Source organism: Salmo salar, chromosome 04 (assembly GCF_965601325.2).
Source record: "Salmo salar chromosome 04, fSalSal1, whole genome shotgun sequence".
NCBI classification, from domain to species: domain Eukaryota; kingdom Metazoa; phylum Chordata; class Actinopteri; order Salmoniformes; family Salmonidae; genus Salmo; species Salmo salar.
Window position 1 is genome coordinate 35,053,316 of NC_138294.1, and position 24,931 is coordinate 35,078,246.

The 24,931-nt window shown below is 42.1% G+C and overlaps 1 protein-coding gene across 2 annotated transcripts in view; it reads right to left on the bottom strand.

Annotated features, from left to right (window-relative positions):
- Positions 1-24,931, bottom strand: part of LOC106602720 (storkhead-box protein 2) — a 67,904-nt gene that overhangs the window by 37,367 nt on the left and 5,606 nt on the right. The window contains exon 1 of one of the 2 annotated variants that reach the window (XM_014195534.3): positions 11,071-12,493. The exons of the other annotated variant lie outside the window; for it this stretch is intronic. Coding sequence (XP_014051009.1) covers positions 11,071-11,254 — 184 coding nt within the window. The 5' untranslated portion in view covers positions 11,255-12,493. Of the gene's footprint in view, positions 1-11,070; positions 12,494-24,931 lie in introns of those variants that run through there. 2 annotated transcript variants of the gene reach the window in all.

Below are 24,931 nucleotides of genomic sequence, written 5' to 3' on the forward strand. Positions count from 1 at the left end.
AACTATCATCTCGAAAACAAAACGTTTTTCCTTTCAGTGAAATTCGGAACCGTTCCGTATTTTATCTAACGGGTGGCATCCCTAAGTCTAAATATTCCTGTTACATTGCACAACCTTCAATGTTATGTCATAATTACGTAAAATTCTGGCAAATTAGTTCGCAACGAGCCAGGCAGCCCAAACTGTTGCATATACCCTGACTCTGCGTGCAATGAATGCAAGAGAAGTGACACAATTTCATCTGGTTAATATTGCCTGCTAACCTGGATTTCTTTTAGCTAAATATGCAGGTTTAAAAATATATACTTCTGTGTATTGATTTTAAGAAAGGGATTGATGTTTATGGTTAGGTACAGTCGTGCAACGATTGTGCTTTTTTCGCAAATGCGCTTTTGTTAAATCATCCCCCGTTTGGCGAAGTCGGCTGTCTTTGTTAGGAAGAAATAGTCTTCACAGTTCGCAACGAGCCAGGCGGCCCAAACTGCTGCATATACCCTGACTCTGTTGCAAGAGAAGTGACACATTTTCCCTAGTTAAAAGAAATTCATGTTAGCAGGCAATATTAACTAAATATGCAGGTTTAAAAATATATACTTGTGTATTGATTTTAAGAAAGGTATTGATGTTTATGGTTGGAGCAACGTGTACCAAAGCGATTATATGCAACGAAGGACAGGCTAGATAAACTAGTAATATCATCAACCATGTGTAGTTAACTAGTGATTATGATTGATTGATTGTTTTTTTATAAGATAAGTTTAATGCTAGCTACCAACTTACCTTGGCTTCTTACTGCATTCGCGTAACAGGCAGGCTCCTCGTGGAGTGCAATGTAAAGCAGGTGGTTAGAGCGTTGGACTAGTTAACCGTAAGGTTGCAAGATTGAATCCCCGAGCTGACAAGGTAAAAATCTGTCTTTCTGCCCCTGAACAAGGCAGTTAACCCACCGTTAACTGCCTTGTTAACGGTGGCCGTCATTGAAAATAAGAATGTGTTCTTAACTGACTTGCCTAGGTAAAAAAAAGAAAAAAAGAAAAACGGCCAAGTCGGCGTACAAAAATACCAATTTCCGATTGTTATGAAAACTTGAAATCGGCCCTAATTAATCACCCATTCCGATTAATCAGTTGACCTCTAATAATAACTGTCAAGTAAACTACAGTCATGTGATGCTAAGTGGTCCTCTGACTACTTGGAAAAGAATGCACAGTTTATTAGGCTACAGATTAAATAAATGATGATGAACTTCCCATGGTGGTGAAAGTGCACAGTGATTAGCTTGATGCTCATTTCCAATAAATATGAAGGGTCTTAGTTTGTATGCTTAATTTGTTTTTAGCTGCCAATTGAAAAATCAATATTATGTTGATCTTATCAATAATATCATCATGTACCCTCTGCAATATATCTGTGAGCTGTTGGTAAGAGTGCAAGTGCCAAGACCAGGGTGGGCAAATTTGCCATTTATTGCAAGGCTTTTTGTGGCAAAACCATTGACAGAATAAAACAAAGAAATTATGTTTTTTATTTGATCAATTAAAAGTTATAGGACAAAGTATATAAGTCATTACACACAGCTTGCTATTCGCAACAAGACAGTTTGATGGAAACACACCACTGCTGGTAAATGCACATATATTTTTGTGGATGGAAACCAAGCTATTGATGAAAACTGGTAGAACAAAAATATATTCATATTAGCTACACTTCCATCCACGTACCAAAAAGACCCCACCATGTCGAACGAACAAATTCTGTCGACATTTATACAATTGTACCGGCATTTCCTGTTGTTTTCATCAGCCCATCGTGACTTTTTTCACGTGTCAGGTAATTCATCCACATGAAATGGTTGGATGGAAACCTGGTTATTGAGGCTAACACATGTCCAATGACGAAAACAGGGCAGTTAAGCTTTGCATTCATTCATTTATTCTTGCCGGACAGGACACCAGTGTTACTATTACTCACCTGTCACATTTGACCAAATTTCCTTCATTTTTCTGATGCCATCTACAACTTACAGCTTCTCATAAAAGCAAAGTAACTTAATTTGTACAGTAACACCTGGGTTCTTGCATTGTCATTAAGAACATCAACAATGACAACTCCGCTGCCTGTATACAGTCCATGTTTGAAGAATGCAGAGAAGAGAGAGCTATAAGTGCTTCCATCTCTCAAGTTTCTCTCTGCTACCCTTAATACAATCATCCTGGGGAAATCCTACAGAGGTTAGTCAGTGATGTCAGCATCTGGGATGGCCAGAATGAGGGTGATTATTTTTATCCTCGTTCAGTATATGAATGTGGAGCGAGACAACGAGATGAGTAGCTCAAACTGTCACACGAATCCTTCATTGATATACTGTATATTGAATATTTGAATGAATGTTCGAGTTGCACGTAACTGTAATTAGGATTTGGCCCGAAGTGAGTAACAGAGAGAGAGAGAGAGTACCAGTTCCAGAGGCTTAAGAGGCGTCATCTTAGTGGCTGACTGATTTTCTACAACTCAAACAGCTGACTGGAGGCAGGGAACAAGGGCTTACTCATGCGCAGCCTCCTCCCTCTCCTCTATACGTATTACTACATAGAGGGCTGGCTAACACCGTAGCACTACCGTGGCCTGATTTCTCTACCCACGCCTCAACTGCAGCTGGGGCCCAGGTCCACACGGTCCTAGCCAAGAATTGAGTCAGAAATAACATTTAGCCTTCAGATGCTTTTGGGAAACCAGGCCCAGCTCTACTTCACAAAGACAAACAGACAGTCAAATGTTAGAATGTGTTTGCTAGATTACAAGTACATCTGCTTCTGCAGTGCTTACAGTGCATTCAGAAAATATTCATACCCATTGACTTGTGTTACAGCCTGAATTCAAAATTGATTAAATAGACTTTTTTGAAATGTTTGCATATGTATAAAAAAATATATATACAGAAACATCTCATTTACATGTTATATTCAATACATGTTATATTCACCTTTGGCAGCAATTATAGCTGTGAGTCTTTCTGGGTAAGTCTAAGAGCTTTGCACACCTGGATTGTACAATATATGCAGATTATTATTTACAAAATTCTACAAGATGTGTTAAGTTGGTTGTTGATCATTGCTAGACAGCCATTTTCAAGTCTTGCCATTTAAGTCAAAACTGTAACTAGGCCACTCAGGAACAGTCAATGTCGTCTTAGTAAGCAACTTCAGTGTATATTTGGCCTTGTGTTTTAGGTTATTGTCCTGCTGAAAGGTGAATTTGTCTCCCAGTGTCTGTTGGAAAGCAGAATGAACCAGGTTTTCCTTTAGGATTTTGCCTGTGCTTAGCTCTATTTCCTTTATTTTTATCCTAAAGAACTACCCTAATCCCTGCCGATGACAAGCATACCCATAACATGATGCAGCCACCACCATGCTTGAAAAATGAAGAGTGGTACTCAGTGATGTGTTATGTTAGATTTGCCCCAAACATAACGCTTTGTATTCAGGACATAAAGTTCCTTTCTTAGCAATTGTTTTAGCAGTTTTACTTTAATGCCTTATTGCAAACATGATGCATGTTTTGGATTTTTTTTAAATTCTGTACAGGCTTCCTTCTTTTCACTCTGTCATTTAGGTTAGTATTGTTGTATTGTTGATCCACCCTCAGTTTTCTCCATTAAACTCTGTAACTGTTTTAAAGTCACCATTAGCCTCATCGTGAAATCCCTGAACGGTTTCCTTCCGCTCTGGCAACTGAGTGACTGGGTGTATTGATACACCATCCAAAGTGTAATTAATAATTTCACTATGCTCAAAGGGATATTCAATGTCAGTTTTTTTTACCCATCTACCAACCAACAAGTGCCGTTCTATGTGAGGCGTTGGAAAACCTTCATGGTCTTTGTGGTTGAATCTGTGTTCAAAATTCACTGGTCGACTGAGGGACCTTAATATAATTGTATGTGTGGGGTACAGAGATGAGGTAGTCATTCAAAAGAATCTTGTCAAACACTATTATTGCACACAGAGTAAGTTCATGCAACTTAATGTGACTTGTTAACCTCTTATGGCTAGGGGGCAGTATTTTCACGGCTGGATAAAAAACGTACCCGATTTAATCTGGTTACTAATCCTACCCAGTAACTAGAATATGCATATACTTATTATATATGGATAGAAAACACCCTAAAGTTTCTAAAACTGTTTGAATGGTGTCTGTGAGTATAACAGAACTCAAATGGCAGGTCAAAACCTGAGAGATTCCTTTACAGGAAGTGGCCTGTCTGACCATTTCTGGAACTTCTTTGCCATCTCTATCTTTTACTAAGGATCTCTGCTCTAACGTGACACTTCCTACGTCGTCCATAGGCGCTCAGAGCCCGGGAAAAACCTGAATGTCGTCATCCCAGCCCCAGGCTGAAACACATTATCGCCTTTCTCAAGTGGCCGATCAAGGGACTGTGGGCTTAGGCGCGTGACCTGCCCGCCCCCGTCTTTGTGATTTTTTCCTCTGTTTGCCGAAAAGGAGATTCCCGGTCGGAATATTATCGCTTTTCTACGAGAAAAATGGCATAAAAATTGATTTTAAATAGCGGTTGACATGCTTCGAAGTACGGTAATGGAATATTTAGAATTTTTTTGTCACGAATTGCGCCATGCGCACGACCCTTCTTTACCATTTCGGATAGTGTCTGGAACGCACGAACAAAACGCCGCTATTCTGATATAACGATGGATTATTTTGGACCAAACCAACATTTGTTATTGAAGTAGCAGTCCTGGGAGTGCATTCTGACGAAGACAACAAAGGTAATGAAACTTTTGTAATAGTAAATCGGAGTTTGATCAGGGCTAAACTTGGTCGGTGTCTAAATGGCTAGCCGTGATGGCTGGGCTATCTACTGAGAATATTGCAAAATGTGCTTTCACCGAAAAGCTATTTTAAAATCGGACATATCGAGTGCATAGAGGAGTTCTGTATCTATAATTCTTAAAATAATTGTTATGTTTTTTGTGAACGTTTATCGTGAGTAATTTAGTAAATTCCCCGGAAGTTTGCGGGGGGTATGCTAGTTCTGAACGTCACATGCTAATGTAAAAAGCTGGTTTTTGATATAAATATGAACTTGATTGAACAAAACATGCATGCATTGTATAACATAATGTCCTAGGGTTGTCATCTGATGAAGATCATCAAAGGTTAGTGCTGCATTTAGCTGTGGTTTTGTTTTTTGTGACATTATATGCTAGCTTGAAAAATGGGTGTCTGATTATTTCTGGCTTGGTGTTCTGCTGACATAATCTAATGTTTTGCTTTCGCTGTAAAGCCTTTTTGAAATCGGACAGTGTGGTTAGATAAAGGAGAGTCTTGTCTTTAAAATGCTGTGAAATAGTCATATGTTTGAAAAATTGAAGTTTTTGTATTTTTGAGGAATTTGTCATTCCTATCATTGGATATTGGAGCAGGTGTTCCGCTAGCGGAACGTCTAGATGTAAGAGGTTAACACAGGGGCCCCCCAGGGGAGTGTCCTCAGCCCTCTGCTGTACTCCCTGTTCACCCACAACTGCGTGGCTTTGCACGACACCAACTCCATCATCAAGTTTGCTGATGACACCACGGTTGTAGGCCTGATAGCCAACAACCACAAGTCAGCCTATAAGGAGGTGGTAAGTGAACTGGCATTGTGGTGCCAGGACAACAACCTCTCCCTCAACATCATAAAAAAAGGAGTTGATTGTTGACCTCAGGAAGCAGGGACCATGGGCCGATCCACATCAACGGGACTGTAGTAGATAGAGTCATCAGTTTTAAGTTCCTCTGTGTCCACATCACAGAGGACTTGACATGGACCAACAACACCACCACTCTTGTCAAGAGGGCGCAACAGCGCCTCTACTTCCTAAGGAGGCTGAATAAATTTGGCATGCCACTCCCGGTCTACTACCAATACTACCACTGCACCACCGAGAGCATCCTGAACGGTTGCATCAAGTTCTGGTACGGGAATTGCTTTGTCTATGACTGCAAGGCCCTCCAGCGGGTGGTGAAGATGGCCATGTACATCAATGGGACCGTGCTTCCACCCATCCAGGACATCTACTCGAAGCGGTGCCTGAGAAAGTCCCGCAGCATCAAGGACCCCACACACCCCAGCTACGAGCTGTTCACTCCCTTACCGTCGGGTAAACGGTATCGGAGCATGAGGTCTGACACCAACAAGCTCAGAGACAGTTTCTATCTACAAGCCATCAGACTGCTGAACACTTGAACTGGACTGACCACCTGCACTGACTCGCCGCACCTTAGCACACATGCACTCACCCACCCACCCCCCCACACACACACATTCATGCTATACACACATCACAACTGCTGCTACCAGACTGGTATTATTATTGCTAAATACTGCAAACTTTTAGCACTTGTCCCCTAATCCCCAAAACACGTGTAAATATTGTGCTATAAATTGTGCCTTCCTGTACTATACTTCTACTTAAAATGTTTTCCATTCTCCTGAGCCATTTACTTTACGTTTGTATTCTTATCTTTTATTATTGTTGTTGCATTGATGAGAAAGAACCTGCTAGTAAGCATTCCGTTGGACGGTGTATACCATGTGAATCCTGTACATAAGACTAATTGAGTGTGTGAAAATATCAAGCCAAATGTATTCGCAAATGAAACTCACCAATCCACAAATAATAAATCACTTTCCACAAATGTAAATCACTTTGATCCCATAGAAAATGGGACTAGTATAGTTCTTATTTCCTCTATGATTTTGTGTACTTTTCAAATTCTGAATCAGCTAACAACAATCAGATGATGGGTGGAGAAACCCTGTCAAAGTTATGATTCTCTAAAAATGTAAGTCTTACGAAATTTCTGTGAGTAAAGACTGATTATCATATGTCACTTATTCAAATTCATCCTGTTACATGTCATTAATTATTCAAGTACAATCCAATGAGATTCATAGTTTATCCCTAAAAATGACTTATTTTCGCCTACCTAATTTCTGGTTTGGCTTTCTGTTTCTACAGATCACCCATCTACACCAACCAAGTGAATACAGACTGACGCAGGACGTCCATGGAAATTGATAAATGGTTGAAACTAAGTTGGTCCACCCTGGCCTTTATTGGGCCGTTGATTTTTGGGTTGGCCTTGATTTGGACCAAAAATAGTTATCAATGCTTGGTCCATTTAGTCCCAAATGGACTGGCCTTGATTTGACCCATTGAACATAATTACTGCCAGTTCAGAATCTTTTAAAATGCTAACAGAAGTGCAATAATAAATATTCCATACTTCAATAAAGTTGACATTTTTAAATGTTCACTTACATAGGAAGTCCGGCAGAGTCGTCGTTATAACGTCCGCAAAATATGTACAGTTGAAGTCGGAAATTTACCAACACTTAGGTTGGCGTCATTAAAACTCGTTTTTCAACCACTCCACAAATATCTTGTTAACAAACTATAGTTTGGCAAGTCGGTTAGGACATCTACTTTGTGCATGACACAAGTAATTTTTCCAACAATTGTTTACAGACAGATTATTTCACTTATAATTCACTGTATCACAATTCGAGTGGGTCAGAAGTTTACATACACTAAGTTCACTGTGCCTTTAAACAGCTTGGAAAATTCCAGAAGATGATGTCATGGCTTTAGAAGCTTCTGATAGGCTAATTGACATCATTTGAGTCAATTGGAGGTGTACCTGTGGATGTATTTCAAGGCCTACCATCAAACTCAGTGCCTCTTCGCTTGACATCATGGGAAAATCAAAAGAAATCAGCCAAGACCTCAGAAAAAAAATTGTTGACCTCCACAAGTCTGGTTCATCCTTGGGAGCAATTTCCAAACGCCTGAAGGTACCACGTTCATCTGTACAAACAATAGTACGCAAGTATAAACACCATGGGACCACGCATGGGGACAAAGATCGTACTTTTGGAGAAATGTCCTCTGGTCTGATGAAACAAAAATAGAACTGTTTGGCCATAATAATAATAATAATAATCGTTATGTTTGGAGGAAAAAGGGAGACGCTTGCAAGCCGAAGAACATCATCCCAACCGTGAAGCACGGGGGTGGCAGCATCATGTTGTGGGGGTGCTTGCTGCAGGAGGGACTGGTGCACTTCACAAAATAGATGGCATCATGAGGATGGCATCATGAGGAGGTCAAATTATGTGGATATATTGAAGCAACATCTCAAGACATCAGTCACGAAGTTAAAGCTTGGTCGCAAATGGGTCTATAAAATGGACAATGACCCCAAGTATACTTCCAAAGTTGTGGCAAAATGGCTTAAGGACAACAACGTCAAGGTATTGGAGTGGCCATCACAAAGCCCTGACCTCAAATCCTATAGAAAATTTGTGGGCAGAACAGAAAGAGCGTGTGCGAGCAAGGAGGCCTACAAACCTGACTCAGTTACACCAGCTCTGTCAGGAGGAATGGGCCAAAATTCACCCAACTTATTGTGGGAAGCTTGTGGAAGGCTACCGGAAATGTTTGACCCAAGTTAAACAATTTAAAGAAAATGCTACCAAATACTAAATGAGTGCATGTAAACTTCTGACCAACTGGGAATGTGATGAAAGAAATAAAATATGAAATTATCTCTACTATTATTCTGACATTTCACATTCTTAAAATAAAGTGGTGATGCTAACTGACCTAAGACAGGGAATTTTTACTAGGATTAAATGTCAGGAATTGTGAAAAACTGAGTTTAAATGTATTTGGCTAAGGTGTATGTAAACTTCCGACTTCAACTGTATTTTAAACTATTTCACATAGAACTGAAAATGAACGTGGCTTAAATGACAGACAAAGACGCCTTTTTATTGTATTGTCAACTATATTTTGCTTAGTGGACAGGAACCACCAGGAACTTGTTTGAATACTTTAGAAATGCATCCTTCCTTCCTTGTTTTCTGGAGATACACACAAATGTAGCTGTAAGCAAGGTACCATCCTATTACTTTCACAGATCCAACCAATTCACGTCTGTGATTACTTCAAGGAAGGTAAGAACGAAGTATTCATATAGGGTACAGTTGTAATCTATCCAGAGCATCCCAAACGTGCTCAATGGGTGACATGTCTGGTGAGTATACTGTACAGACCATGGAAGAAGTGGGACATTTTCAGCTTCCAGGAATTGTGTACAGATCCTTGCAACATGGGGCTGTAAATTATCATGCTGAAACATGAGGTGATGGTGGCGGATGAATGGCACGACAATGGGCCTCAGGATCTCGTTATGGTATCTCTGTGCATTCAAATTGACATCGATAAAATGCAATTGTGTTCATTGTTCATAGTTTATGCCTGCCCATACCATAATCCCACAGCAACACAGGGCACTCTATTCGCAACGCTGACATCAGCGAACTGCTCGCCCACACGATGCCATACATGCTGTCTGCCATCTCCCCAGTACAGTTGAAACCAGGATTCATCCGTGAAGAATACACTTCTCCAGCGTGCCAGTGGCCATCGAAGGTGAGCATTTTCCCACTGAAGTCAGTTACAACGCCAAACTGCAGTTAGGTCAAGACCCTGGTGAGGATGATGAGCATGCAGATGAGCTTCCCTTAGAAATCCCTGCAGAAATTATTTGGTTGTGCAAACCCACAGTTTCATCAGTTGTGCAGGTGAAGAAGCCAGATGTGGAGTTCTTGGGCTGGCATGGTTACATGTGGTCTGCGGTTGTGGGGCTGGTTGGACATACTGCCAAATTCTCTAAAACAACCTTGGATGCAGCTTATGGTAGAGAAATTAGCATTCAATTCTCTGGCAAAAGCTCTGGTGGACATTCATGTACTCAGCATGCCAATTGCATGCTTCCTCAAAACTTGAGACATCTGTGGCATTGTGTTGTGTTACAAAACTGCACATTTATTGTCCCCAGCACAAGGTGCACCTGTGTAACGATCATGCTGTTTAATCAGCTTCTTGATATTCCCCACCTGTCAGGTGGATGGATTATCTTGGCAAAGGAGAAATGGTCACTAACAGGGATGTAAACAAATTTGTGCACAACATATGAAAGAAATAAGCTTTTTGGAACATTTCTGGGATCTTTTATTTAAGCTCATGAAACATGGTAGCAACACTTTACATGTTGCGTTTATATTTTTGTTCAGTATCGGTCGCTGATGTTGGCTAATAAATTAGCTAGCTTGTCAAGCAGTCATGTAGCTAGTTAGTCTGTGATGAAACATCACAACTTAAACAAGTCACACCAATGAAAGTCAAACTCCAAGGTTAGAATGTGTTTATATTTCATGCCCAAAACATCTCTATAATGAATTGTATTGCACAACAATGATTTGGTTTCAAATTATTTTGAGATGACTTCTACATTAAATTTAAAATATGCTAAACGGGGGAGATTTATTTCATCTGAAAATGTTTTTTTTTAGATTGGCTGTTTAAACAAAAGCAACGTGAAATATCCCTTTAAAACATACCATGGTGTCATTAAAAACATAGACCATGAACTACATTATTGATTATACCCCATTTCACAGTCCTATCTGACACTTCACACAACAATACCAGATGGACAAGCATCTCACAGAAATGTGCATGCCATATGGATATGCAGATCACTCACACCTCAACCCATGATTCAAGGGGAAAGAAAAATCTGTGATGGGAGGGTTTCAAAGATTTAGCTCCAACAACATCCCATTGCTTACCATTTCAGCCCTTGGTTGTACTAAAATCCTAATATTACTGTTTTAATTAATAAATAACCAACCGCCATGATGCAATATCCTTGCCTGGGACCATTCAATTCCAATATTGTCTTTACCCTTTTACTATGTCACTTAAACTTTTTTATTTCACAAGCATTACAGAACAGAGACACTCACAAACTCAACCCTTTGTCATCACATATTCCATATCCATAGAAACCCAATAGTAGCCTTGGAAAAATGTGATCTTGGAAGAAACCAAAACCTTAATAACCCTCACGTACAATGTCACACATGCTTGCCAACATCTGACAAGATGGTGAATTAGGGATGGTAGTGGTTGTGGTGGGGGGTGCTGTCAGACTCACCTGGCATTTGGTAGCCCCGGGGGGGACCTGGTGAGATGTGGGGTGGAGGAGGGGGAGTGTGGTGGTGTTTCTCCTGGAGACGGAAGTCCTTCTCGCTCCGGGAGCGGGTGCGCTCCGGAAGCCGCTCGGACAGGTCCGAACTGGGCCAGGCCCGCCGCAAATTGGTGCTGCGGGTCTTTTTCATAGTGACCCCAGGGGCAAGCGGCTTGCCACGGGGCTACTACTGTGTTCGGGGGGAGGCCGACCTGAGGCTTAGTGCCTCCCCCACACCAGGCTGCATCACATCCGGCCGTGATTGGGAGTCCCATATGGCGACGCACAACTGGCCCAGCGTCGCCCGGATTTGGCCGGGGTAGGCCGTCATTGTAAATAAGAATTTGTTCTTAACTGACTTGCCTAGTTAAATAAACCTTAAATAAAAAAAATCATCAGGGATGCCCGGTGCAAGGGATCAGGCGAGAGACATGATGGAGGACCAGCGTGCACGCTTGCACACACACACACACACACGCACTTTTTCTCATTCACAGGCAAACTACTACAGCCGCCCCTCAATCCAGACTGCGGTGGATCGGCATCTGCTGCGTTTTCCCAGGCTGATCCATTGCGGCGGAGGCGGTGATGGTTGCGCGAGGCATCACCCTTTTTTTATGTCAGCGATCAGTCCAAACCACCATTTGTAGCATCCCTGTTCGCATGCGTCGGGAGGCACATTACGTAGCCGCTATGCTGCGGGAGGGGAGGGGATGGCAGGGGTAAGGATGAAGGAAATGGGGCATGGGAGGCAAGGAGAGAGGATGGCGAGGAGAGATGGAGGTGTGGGAAAGGAAGGTTGGAAGGGGGTTGGTTCAGGTGAATGGAGTTTTTTTTGGTGGAGGAGGGGGAAGAGAGGGGCAGAGAATCGGCAGCTTAGCTGTCGAGGCTCTTCTCCACAATAGCTCAATTCACCATGGTAGCTATAGGGCTCGCTCGGCCGAGCCCCGGAAAACAAAAGAGCCCCCTCTTTGAGGAAAAAAGGAGAAAGAATAGCGCCCTTTACCCTGACCTCCACAGAAAAACTATAGATTGCAGAGTGTAGCGGAGGCCAAATCCACCGCGCAAGACCCGCTTGTCCTCGACGACACCACACCAAGAAAGGGTGGGGAGAGAAAAAAAAATGGAGCGCATAGAAATAAAACAAATCCCAGAATAGATATCCTCCTCCTCTCTCGTGAAAATCCAATACGAGAATCCAATCCTAAAAGGCTCGTTGGAGCATCCATTCATTCAACCGACAGGGCTGCAGCTAACTCCAGTCAACGGCCAATGTCTTTCAACGCTAACCACCGCAGCTGCCACTGCTCCCAGAACCTCAAGAAAGGGTGTGTGTGTGTGCGTGCCTGCCCACTGTGCGAGATTCTGCGTGAGCATGCGTGTGTCTGTGTCTGGGTGACTGAGACAAGGGGAGGGGTAGGGGAAGCGAGAGAGCGAGGGAGAGAGAGACCGAGGACACAAGTATAGTGGAGAAGAAAGAAAATAACATCCACACACACAAAAATGCAGCAGCCACATGTGTCCTGCAAGCAATTTATTAAGGGACTAATGATGAGAGCCTCTGGCTGAGTGTTTTTTTTAACCAACCCCCTCTCTCTTTCTCTCCATCACTCTCTATCTCTCAGCTGTGCAGTGCCACTGCAGGAAAGGGGGCAGGATAAGCATGATGAGACCATCTCCCTCTCTACCCTCTTGAGACATGTCCCATGCTAATTGGGGAACTGTCCTGCATTACATGCAACAGAACAACCCCCAAAGCTTGGCCCCGCCCCTAGCTTCTGTCCCAGCCTATGAAAGCTCTGCTGTTAGATGAAATGGTTAAAATGATTAGCCCCTCTATATAACCACTGTATAACAATGTTGTATTAAATAATACAACAGAAACACCATCAAGGATTTGCTTCATCAATATTATTTTAATTTAACCTTTATTTAACTAGGCAAGTCAGTTAAGAACAAATTCTTATTTTACAATGCCAGCCTACCCCAGACTACACTGGGCCAATTGTGCACCACCCTATGGGACTCTCAATCACAGCTGGTTGTGATACCGCCTGAAATCAAACCAGGGTCTATAGTGATGCTTCTAGCACTGAGATGCAGTGCCTTAGACCGCTGCGCCACTCGGGAGCCCCTACTTACATTGATTTCACATTTCTTATTTCTATTCAAAACCGCATATAGTTTTACTTGGCTTACAACTGTTAGATGGGCTCCTGAGTGGTGCAGTGGTCTAAGACACGGCATCTCAATGCAAGAGGAGTCACTGCAGTGCCTGGTTCAAATCCCGGCTGCATCACATCTGGCTGTGATTGGGAGTCCCATAGGGCAGTGCACAATTGGCCCAGCGTTGCTGGGGTAGGCCGTCGTTGTAAATAACAATTTGTTCTTAACTGACTTTCCTAGTTAAATAAACAAAATGTTTTAAACACAACAGGGATTCTTCCTTCAAATGTCATGCTTAGGACTTCTTTCCCCTATTCCCACTTGTGAGTGACACCACTAAAGACAACTTAAAGGTGTCCCATCACGATCATACCTCATCTACATTTATGTAGCCTACAGAAGCCAATTTCTTTGTATTTAATAAATGTTGTAGTTCAACAACGTTTGGTAGACCAGTCAGTCCTTAGCTCTGAGGGTTTGAGGTTCTACTGTAGCTTAAATAATCATAGACCAAAAGGCAAGGATTTAAAGGTAATACTTGGGGTCGGGAGTTCCCCTGAAGTCTACATGAGTTTTCCAGATGTAATAAAATTTCAGGGAAGATGAGAGGGATTAGAGGCATGATGATATGCAGCTTCCCCCAACCCACACGGACCCCATACACACTCCGGTTGAACAACTGATGTAAAACTTACTTGATGCAAAGCTTTTGATACAACTGATATTGTTGTGATACAATGGAGAGTTTGTCTGCACACAAAATGTTCACACAACAATTGTGCAGTGTCTCCACAACACTTGTGTAATTCGTTTTATGCAGACAAACTCTGTTGTATCACAAAAGTTGTGCCAGATGTGTTGTACATTTAACATTTTAGTCATTTAGCAGACGCTCTTATCCAGAACAACTTACAGTAGTGAATACATACATTTCATTTTCATTTCATGCATTTTATTTTTTATTGTACTGGACACCGTGGGAATCAAACCCACAACCCTGGCGTTGCAAACACCATGCTCTACCAACTGAGCCACAGGGAAGGTGTACAACTTGTACAACTTGAGTATGTACAGAGCCAAAGGTGTTAAATCCTTTTCCCCTCAAAATTGACATTTTTTTGTATTTCAAGGATGTTAATAATTAATACGGGCCATGGCAGAGACAAATTAATGAGATCAGAGAGGCTTCTACACACACACACGCGCGCACACACATACACACACCTAATTAGATTAAACTTTTTGGGGGGCGAATTCAATGTAACGTTGCTATTATCAGGCATCATCCTCCATGAGTCATGGCGTGACCTCTTGACTATTCTTGACTACTTCTGCAACATGATTCCATTTAATCACAGTTGAAAAACCAATATCATGTTATTTATGCAAAAAAATAAAAAATAACAAACTCAAAATTACATGCATGAATTTGGTTTTAACTTTCTAAATGTCAGGGGCACATAAGGCATTCAGACGTTTTTATCTCAATATCAAATCATTTCTGGGTAACAATTAAGTGCCTTACTGTAATATTTTTCCATTAACATTGTCAAAAATAAATTGACAAAAAACACAAAAAAACAATTTCTCAAGCAAGAATTTAGCTTGGACTGTCTAGGAGTGGTCCTTACAGTGAGTGACCTAATTGGAGGGGCTAAATTGGAGGGATATGTAACCTGAAAACTAGCTTTTATTGGCAGATAGGTTTGGAAATATTTTTGTTATTGGTCTATTAACTTACACCGCCTGGTGATGTCACTAGGCAGGCCATAACTCCACCCATGCAAAACCTGTTGTAGATTGTATTTTCAACCAGCAACAATCAGGAAATAACACTGATAAAATGTTCCACACTTGTGCAGTGTTAGTTTCAGGAAAACTGAATTTTGGCTGCATTGGGCCTTTAATGTAGATTCAGCAAGATGACATAACTTTTCCACCATTTTTTTCCTTTCCTTTCTACTATGTTAAATCCCATCTAGGGACCGATGGGATTTAAATTAGTGCAAGTTAAAGCATGATGGTACAATGCATCTGAATGTTAATGATTCAATGTGTTAATGTTTTAATTTTATCTGTCCCTTAACAAAAATATATTGTTATTATTATAAACAACAAGACCATATCTGTCCGAAACAGATATCAACAGTAACCAAATCTGCCAAGCTTGCCGTTTTTGGCTCTTGCCAATTTGCATCCTCCCGCATGTCCACAGCATAGGATACCCTCAAAGGAAAAAAGCTGAATCTTTAGCAACGATGCTTATTCTGTGGGTAAGTAAACTAAACCATATTTAGGCTAGTTATACAGTAGCTAAAAGGCACACTATATATGATATTTATCTTGTGCCCCCAACTATAAACACACTTTTGGATATCAAATCAATTTTTATTTGTCACATGCGCCAAACACAACAGGTGTAGACCTTACAGTAAAATGCTTACTTACAAGCCCTTAACCAACAATGCAGTTTAGAAAAATACCTTAAAAATGTAAGAAATAAAAGTAACAAATAATTAAAGAGCAGCAGTAAAATAACAATAGTGAGGCTATATACATGGGGTACTGGTGCAGAGTCAATGTGCGGGGACACCGGTTAGTCGAGGTAGTATGTACATGTAGGTAGAATTATTAACGTGACTATGCATAGATAATAACAGAGAGTAGCAGCAGTATGTAAGGGGGGGGGGGGGGGGGGCAATGGAAATAGTCTTGGGTAGCCATTTGATTAGCTGTTCAGGAGTCTTATGGCTTGAGGGTAGAAGCTGTTTAAGAAGCCTCTTGGACCTAGACTCGGCTCTCCGGTACCGCTTGCCATACGGTAGCAGAGAGAACAGTCTATGACTAGGGTGGCTGGAGACTTTGATCATTTTTAGGGCCTTCCTCTGACACCGCCTGGTATAGAGGTCCTGGATGGCAGGAAACTTGGCCCCAGTGATGTACTGGGCCGTACACACAACCCTCTGTAGTACCTTGTGGTCGGAGGCCGAGCAGTTGCCATACCAGGCAGTGAAGCAACCCATCAGGATGCTTTCGATGGTGCAGCTGTATAACTTTGAGGATCTGAGGACCCATGCCAAATCTTTTTAGTCTCCTGAGAGGGAATAGGCGTTGTCGTGCCCTCTTCACGACTGTCTTGGTGTGTTTGGACCATGTTAGTTTGTTGGTGATGTGGACGCCAAGGAACTTGAAGCTCTCAACCTGCTCCATTACAGCCCCGTCGATGAGAATGGGGGTGTACTCGGCCCTCCTTTACCTGTAGTCCACAATCATTTCCTTTGTCTTGATCACGTTGAGGGAGAGGTTGCTGTCCTTGCACCACACGGCCAGGTCTTTGACCTCCTCCCTATAGGCTGTCTCGTCATTGTCGGTGATCAGGCCTACCACTGTTGTGTCATTGGAAAACTTTGTGAGGGTGTTAGAGGTGTGCCTGGCTGTGCAGTCATGAGTGAGCAGGGAGTACAGGAGGGGATTGAGCACGCACCCCTGAGGGGCTCTGTGTTGAGGATCAGCATGATGGTTGTGTTGTTACCTACCCTTACCACCTGGGGGCGGCCCATCAGGAAGACCAGGATACAATTGTAGCGGGAGGTGTTAGTGATGAGCTTTGAGGGCACTAGGGTGTTGAAAACTGAGCTGTAGTCAATCAATAGCATTCTCACATAGGTGTTCATTTTGTCCAGGTGGGAAAGGGCAGTGTGGAGTGCAATAGAGATTGCATCATCTATGGATCTGTTGGGGCAGTATACACATTGGAGTGGGTCTAGGGCTTCTGGGATAATGGTGTTGATGTGATACATGACCAGCCTTTCAAAGCACGTCATGGCTACAGACATGAGTGCTACGGGTCAGTAGTCATTTCGGCAGGTTACCTTAGTCCCTGTGCCCAAGAACACGATGGTGGTCTGCTTGAAACATGTTGGTATTACAGACTCAGTCAGGGACAGGTTGAAAATGTCAGTGAAGACCCTTGCCAGTTGGTCAGCGCATGCTCGGAGTACACGTCCTGATAATCCGTCTGGCCCTGCGGCCTTGTGAATGTTGACCCGTTTAAAGGTCTTACTCACATCGGCTGCAGAGAGCGTGATCACACAGTCATCCAGAACAGCTGGTGCTCTCACATGCATGTTTCATTGTTACTTGCCTCGAATCCATGGCTTCTGGTTGGGGTATGTACGTACAGTCACTGTGAGGACGATGTCATCAATGCACTTATTGATGAAGCCAGTGACTGATGTGGTGTACTCCTCAATGCCATTGGAATAATCCCGGAACATATTCCAGTCTGTGCTAGCAAAACAGTCTTTTAGCTTAGCATCTGCTTCATCTGACCACTTCTTTATTGACCGAGTCACTGGTGCTTCCTGCTTTAGTTTTTGCAGCAGGAATCAGGAGGATAGAATTATGGTCAGATTTGCCAAATGGAGGGTGAGGGAGAGCATTGTACGCGTCTCTGTGTGTGGAGTAACAGTGGTCGCAAGTTTTTTTTCCTCTGGTTGCACATTTAACATGCTGGTAGAAATTAGGAAAAGCGGATTTAAGTTTCACTGCATTAAAGCCCCCGGCCACTAGGAGCGCCGCCTCTGGATGAGCGTTTTCCTGTTTTCTTATGGCGGTATACAGCTCATTGAGTGTGGTGGTATGTAAGACAGCTAAGTAAAATACATATGAAAACTCACTAGGTAGATAGTGTGGTCTACAGCTTATAATGAGATACTGTACCTCAGGCAAGTAAAAACCTCGAGACTCCCTCACCCTCCATGACTTTATTTTTTACTTAACTTATTTTTCTTAAAACTGCATTGTTGGTTATGGGCGTGTAAGAAAGAAAGGTCTACACCTGTTGTATTCGGCACATGTGACAAATACAATTTGATCCTGTTTTCTGCTAACAAAGCCTGCAGTACCGCGGTCGGCCTTGAACTCCGTGGCTTCAATGAGAGCGGCAGTAGTTCTCTCATGGTATGGCCACACTGAGATGCTGAGCCTGCAAATTCTGATTAAACCAATGTTTTTTAATGTGAGTTGTCTGTTGCCAGATGAAAGTCAACAGAGATGATTGTCCATGAAATAGTCGCACAATATGTTTGCCTTAAAGTATGCAACTGGTCCCCAAAAAGTAGAGATGGACTGACAGACAAAAACGGACAACAATGTACATCATATACAATTTCATCCGTGTTCATGCATCTCAATGTGGTCGTACCTGTAGGCCATCGGCACACTGGGACTTTGTGTCTGACAGTCCGTTGCCAAATAGTTGATTTGAGTTGTACTTTTGATGAACAAAAACGGACAATGATGTACGTCAAATACGATTTTATCCGTGTTCATGCGTTTGAGTGTGGTCATAGCCTTCTCTCAGTAGCTTACTTTGCCCTCTAATGATAGTACATGACTTTACGTGGTTCCTGCCATCACAGCAGACTATAACATGTGGCGACACCATGTCAACAGAAAAAACCCTATGACTGACTGTACAGTATGCCTAAAAGGCACAGCTATTGACACTTTTGTCACACTTTCAAACGTGTTTTGGGTTAGACAAATTGATCAGTCACAGCTTAACATTCCACCTACAATACCAATCAAAAGTTTGGACGCACCTACTCATTCAAGGATTCTTCTTTATTTTTACTAATTTCTACATTGTAGAATAATAGTGAAGACATCAAACTATGAAATAACACACATGGGATCATGTAGTAACCAAAAAAGTGTTAAATCAAAATATATTTTAGATTCTTCAAAGCAGCACACTCTTGGCATTCTCTCAACCAGCTTCACCCAGAATGCTTTTCCAACAGTCTTGAAGGAGTTGTTGTTGACTGCTTTTCCTTCACTCTGCGGTCCAACTCATCCCAAACCATCTCAATTGGGTTGAGGTCGGGTGATTGTGGAGGCCAGGTCATCTGATGCAGCACTTTTTTAAAAACCTTTATTTAACTTGGCAAGTCAGTTAAGAACAAATTCTTATTTACAATGACAGCCTACTCCGGCAAACCCCGACAACACTGGGCCAATTGTATGCTGCCCTATGGGACTCCCAATCACAGCTAGACATGATACAGCCTGGATTCGAACCAGGTACTATAGTGAAGCCTCTTGCACTGAGACGCAGTGCCTTAGATCGCTGCGCCACTCGGGAACCCATCACTCGCCTTCTTGGTCAAATAGCCCTTACACAGCCTGGAGGTGTGTTGGGTCATTGTCCTGTTGAAAAACAAATGATAGTCCACTAAGAGCAAACCAGATGGGATTGCATATCGCTGCAGAATGCTGTGGTAGCCATGGTGGTTAAATGTGCCTTCAATTCAAAATAGATCACAGACATGTCACCAGCAAAACACCCCTACACCATCACACCTTCATGCTTCACGGTGGGAACTGCACATGCAAAGATCATCCGTTCACCTACTCTGCGTCTCACAAAGACACTGCTTTTGGAACCAAAAATCTCACATTTAGACTCATCAAACCAAAGGACAGATTTCCACCAGTCTAATGTCCATTCCTCGTGTTTATTGGCCCAAGCAAGTCTCTTCTTCTTATTGGTGTTCTTTAGTAGTGGTTTCTTTGAAGCAACTAGACCATGAAGGCCTGATTCACGCAGTCTCCTCTGAACAGTTGATGTTGAGATGTGTCCGTTACTTGAACTCTGTGAAGCATTTATTTGGGCTGCAATTTCTGAGGATGGTAACTCTAATGAACTTATCCTCTGCAGCAGAGGTAACTGGGTCTTCCTTTCCTGTGGCGGTCCTCATGAGAGCCAGTTTCATCATAGCGCTTGATGGTTTTTGTGACTGCACTTAAAGAAACTTTCCGGATTGAGTGACCTTTATGTCTTAAAGTAATGGTGGACTGTTGTTTCTCTTTGCTTATTTTAGATGTTCTTGCCATAATATGGACTTGGTCTTTTACCAAATAGGGCTGCTATCTTCTATATACCACCCCTACCTTGTCACAACACAACTGATCAGCTCAAACGCATTAAGAAGGAAGGAAATTCCACAAATTAACTTTTAACAAGGCACACCTGTTAATTGAAATGCATTCCAGGTGACTACCTCATGAAGCTGGTTGAGGGAATGCCAAGAGTGTGCAAAACTGTCATTAAGGCAGTTTAACACTTTTTTGTTACTACATGATTCCGCGTGTGTTATTTCATAGTTTTGATGTCTTCACTATTATTCTACAATGTAGAAAATAGTAAAAAATAAAGAAAAACCCTTGAATGAGTAGGTGTGTCCAAACCTTTGACTGGTACTGTATACTTACAGTTCTTGTAGGAAATGCAAACTTGTAGTATATTTGAGTTTTTAAAAGGCTTTTAAAGTTTTTAATTTCCACTTTGTGACATTTCAGACTTGATTTGCCATAACGAAAAATGTATAAACCCCTACAATAATCCACATAATAATTCACATTTCCTGTTGCTTCAGGATTATTTTCCTGCTTTAGCAAACTGTCTTAAAGTAAGATCCTACATCTGTATGGCCCGCAACAATAAGTTTCCACAAACTGACACTGCGACTGTGCATTGGCCAGAAAGAACTTGGCCAACCACTCCAGAAACTGAGCCTTCCTTAAAGCACGTTTGTTTTTGTTGAAGACCATCAAAGGGCTCTTTTGAGTGTGAACGCAGCCCCCAGCTCACAATGGAGCCCCCAGTCATTGTCTCTCTAGCGTGGCAGCCATTGCTTGCTGCAGAGCCTGCTGACTCATAATTATAAATGGAGGAATGAGGGAGGGATGAAAGAGGAGGTGTGGGAGGGAGGGGGATGGAGGGGACGGTGTAAAATTTGCTGAAGTTCATTCATACCAAAGAGAAAATAGGAGAGGAAGAGAGGAGGAGGAGGGAGACGCAACACACCAGCCATCTTATTTCTCAATCGCGCTGCAACAGCGCTCGTAGCCATGACAACCCAGTCCGATGATCTCATAGCTGCTACCGAGTGCCATCCCTTAAAAGAGCCAAGAGTTGTTGTTGGAGCTATAGACACAGAACAGACTACCGACAAACAGACAGAGCCAGGCACAGGCAGACAGCAGACGCAAGGAAAAGCAATACAAAAGACTGACACTTTGAAGCGGCTGTATGAGAAATAGGCATTGTAGAGTACAACAATGTTCAAATGTATTTATAAAGCCACTTTTACATCAGCCGAAGTCACAAAGTGCTGTACAGAAACCCAGCCTAAAACCCCAAACAGCAAGCAATGCAGATGTCAAAGCACGGTGGCTAAGAAAACCTCCCTAGAAAGGCAGGAACCTAGGAAGAAACCTAGAGAGGAACCAGGCTCGGAGGGGTTGACAGTCCTCTTCTGGCTGTGCCGGGTGGAGATTATAACAGTACATGGCCAAGATGTTCAAACGTTCATAGATGACCAACAGGGTCAAATAATAATAATCACAGTGGTTGTAGAGGGTGCAACAGGTCAGCACCTCAGGAGTAAATGTCAGTTGGCTTTTCATAGCCGATCATTCAGAGTTAGAGACAGCAGGTGTGGTAGAGAGAGCGAATCGAAAACAGCAGGTCCGGGACAAGTTCAGATCAATTCAGTTCCACACCAGTGAGCCAGATATGGGTCAAATACATATCTGCTGTATTTGAATTACATGTAATTACTCATTTGAAACAGCATTTGTTGAGTATTTGGAATGTACTTTCAAACATTATTAAATACATGAAATACATAGTTTGCAAGCATTTGGGATTTCTTTATATTGGTGTGTGTGTGTGTGTGTGTGTGTGTGTGTGTGTGTGTGTGTGTGTGTGTGTGTGTGTGTGTGTGTGTGTAAAGCCATAGTCTGTAAAATGTCCAGTAATTTCAATTGAGGAAACACTGTAAACCTCTACAGTTGTTTAAAGAATATGACTTAATAAATTAGTACAGCTCTCTTACCTGGTGATAACCAAAGTTGTTTTTGTTGTCTTATGGCACTTGGACAGTTTGTAAACAGATGATGACTATTAAATTACAACAAAAAGTTATATTTCTATGAACTGTCTGGGGCTCAAGTGGCGCAGCGGTTTAAGGAACAGCATCTCAGAGCTAGAGGCGTCACGACAGACCCTGGTTTGTTCATGGGCTGTATCACAAACGGCTTTGATTGGGAGTCCCATAGGGCAGTGCACAATTGGTCCGGGTTAGGGGAGGGTTTGGCCGGGGTAGGCCGTCATTGTAAAATAAGAATTTGGTCTTAACTGACTTGGCTGGTTAAAAAAAATGAATATCATTAAATGAGCACAGATCAGGCACTATTTGCAAGTGAAAATGTAGTGTGATGCATTTGCAATGTTTACATTTTGATTGGTGGTAAGGCCCACTCTTTAATAGTTGGTCCACCTTACATGGTGTGCCTTTAGTATTTGCTCTTAAATGTGCATCTGGTCATGCAGAACTGAAAAGATGGGCCACTGGTCATATCCAACCAGGTGTTGTGCCCCCTGGTGGCTGCTATCCAAACCCAAAGGGGTGTATTCATTAGTGCACACCGTAGCAAAACATTTTGCAACGAAAATGTGTTTCTTAATGGACAAATTCAGCTAGGTCCCTCCCCATTTTGGCTTCCGTTTGGTTCCTAGTGCATATATACATCCCGGGCGGTGTTCAATAGGCACAAAACAAGGGGGGGGGGGGGTGAAACATGAAGGTACTACCTGAACTTCTCCCATATAAGAAACTCTTGTTGCAGGGCTTTGCCTTAATGAACATGACCCGGGCAGGAATGCCCTTAGTTGAGTCATCCCCTTAGGTGGCGAATCGGAAGTACAGTGTTAGAAGAGGTCTTAAAAGAAACATTGTGCACTGGGCCTTTATTCCTCGCCTTTCTTTTTCTACAGCAATAGAGACCAAAAGCCCACAGCAAGAGGCATGTTAATTAAAAATAAAATCTAAAAATTCACTAACAAGATAGAGTTCTACTTGGTTAATAAACCAAGTGGACAGACGGTTAAAGATACATGCATGAATAATTATATTATATGCCTAATTACAAATCAGCTCCTAATACTGCTAAACCAATTATGTATAATAAATAGTAACAAGACAAGAAAACTCGCCATTCGGCTGGGGTAATTCATCAATAATTATCTTCAGGTTTTACGCAAGGTGACTGCAGCGACAAAATGCAATACTAGCAATCTCACCCTGCTAAATGAAAAGCCTAAGGGGCCGGTTTCCCAGACAGAGATTCTCCATTCAGAATGCTTTTTAGTCCTGGACTAAACTTAATCTGTCCAGTTGACGAGACACAGATTAAACCTTGTCCTGGACTAAGAAGCATGTACAATGGAGAATTTCTAGACTTCTATGGAACCGGTGTATGGGAAACATGCACTATAGGTCAAAATATGGTCAGCATTAGGCTAGGGACCAACTTCCCGTTTGGGCCAAAATTGAAAAGAGTAAGTACGTGTGTGTGAGAAAACAAATACTATTTATTATGCTTAATTCAATGTGCAACCACATCTGCAGAGCTACTGCTACTTGATATCGGCCAATGAGGTCAGTGCAGCTGCAGTATGAACTTCCCTCTATGGCTTTGTCAATGTAGGCTGCCTGGGCAGGCAACAATTACAATTCAACACATTTTGGTGCCACGACAAGTGCAGAAACTTTTGCCAAAGTTTATATTCCAAACAAACATCCACACAAAAAACGCTTTAAACATGTACTAAAAAACATTTCCAAATGCAGTACTTTTAGTTTTCTGAGTATCCCCATTTGCTGGCATAATCATAGTGAAGGAAGTGTTCTAATGAGGGTAAATACAGAAAACTTTCCATCACACATCAGAGACATCCAGGATGTGGACTATTATTTACAGGTCTGTAATTTTGTATTTCAAATCTACAGTGAACGTTCAAGTAGAAACAGGTTAGGGGATTGAGAAAGCCTTACGAATTAAAAGCATAATTCCAACAGCTTTATTTAAAAATAATTCTCACAGTTTCCACATTGACCTCAGGGGGCAAGCCGACATGTCATGAAGCATAAGGTACTACATCTCTGAGAAACTAAGCCTACTCCAAGATGTCACACATCACTACTGTATAGATCGCTATAGATTTGGTGTGGGCAATTCTGTGGGTGCAGGTTTTTGGTCTACCCTGCAGTAACACACCTGATTCTACAAATCCTCCAATGAATCACTGAATTCCAAGAAGGCTCATCGTCTTCCATTAAAACTTAGATTAGTAGAATCAGGTGCTATTGCTTGGCTGGAGCAAAAGCCTGCCCACACATCGGCCCCTCACAGGGTAAGATTGCCCACACTTTCTCCAAACCTTGTGTTTATTTTCACGTTGTTGTGTCTCAATAGGACACTAGGCTCTAAATAGGAGTTGAGTGCAAGTGTTGGGTCACTCTGGGGAAGACATCAGCTTGACATCAAAATGTATGTCACCTGTAACCTGCTCATCATAACAATGGATTAAAGCAGAGAAAAATGTATTCATCTCTGTCTTTTTTGTTGAGTACTTTCTCCAGATATTTTAGAAACCCATTGTCAACCCAAGTGTTCAATTGACTTTAAATGTCTGTTTAAAAACCCAATTTGTTGATATTATTTAAAAAATTGCATGCACAAATAATTTCAAAGTAACTTCAAATTAAGTTATGTGGTTATGAGTGCTGCCCTTGTGAGGTAACTAAGG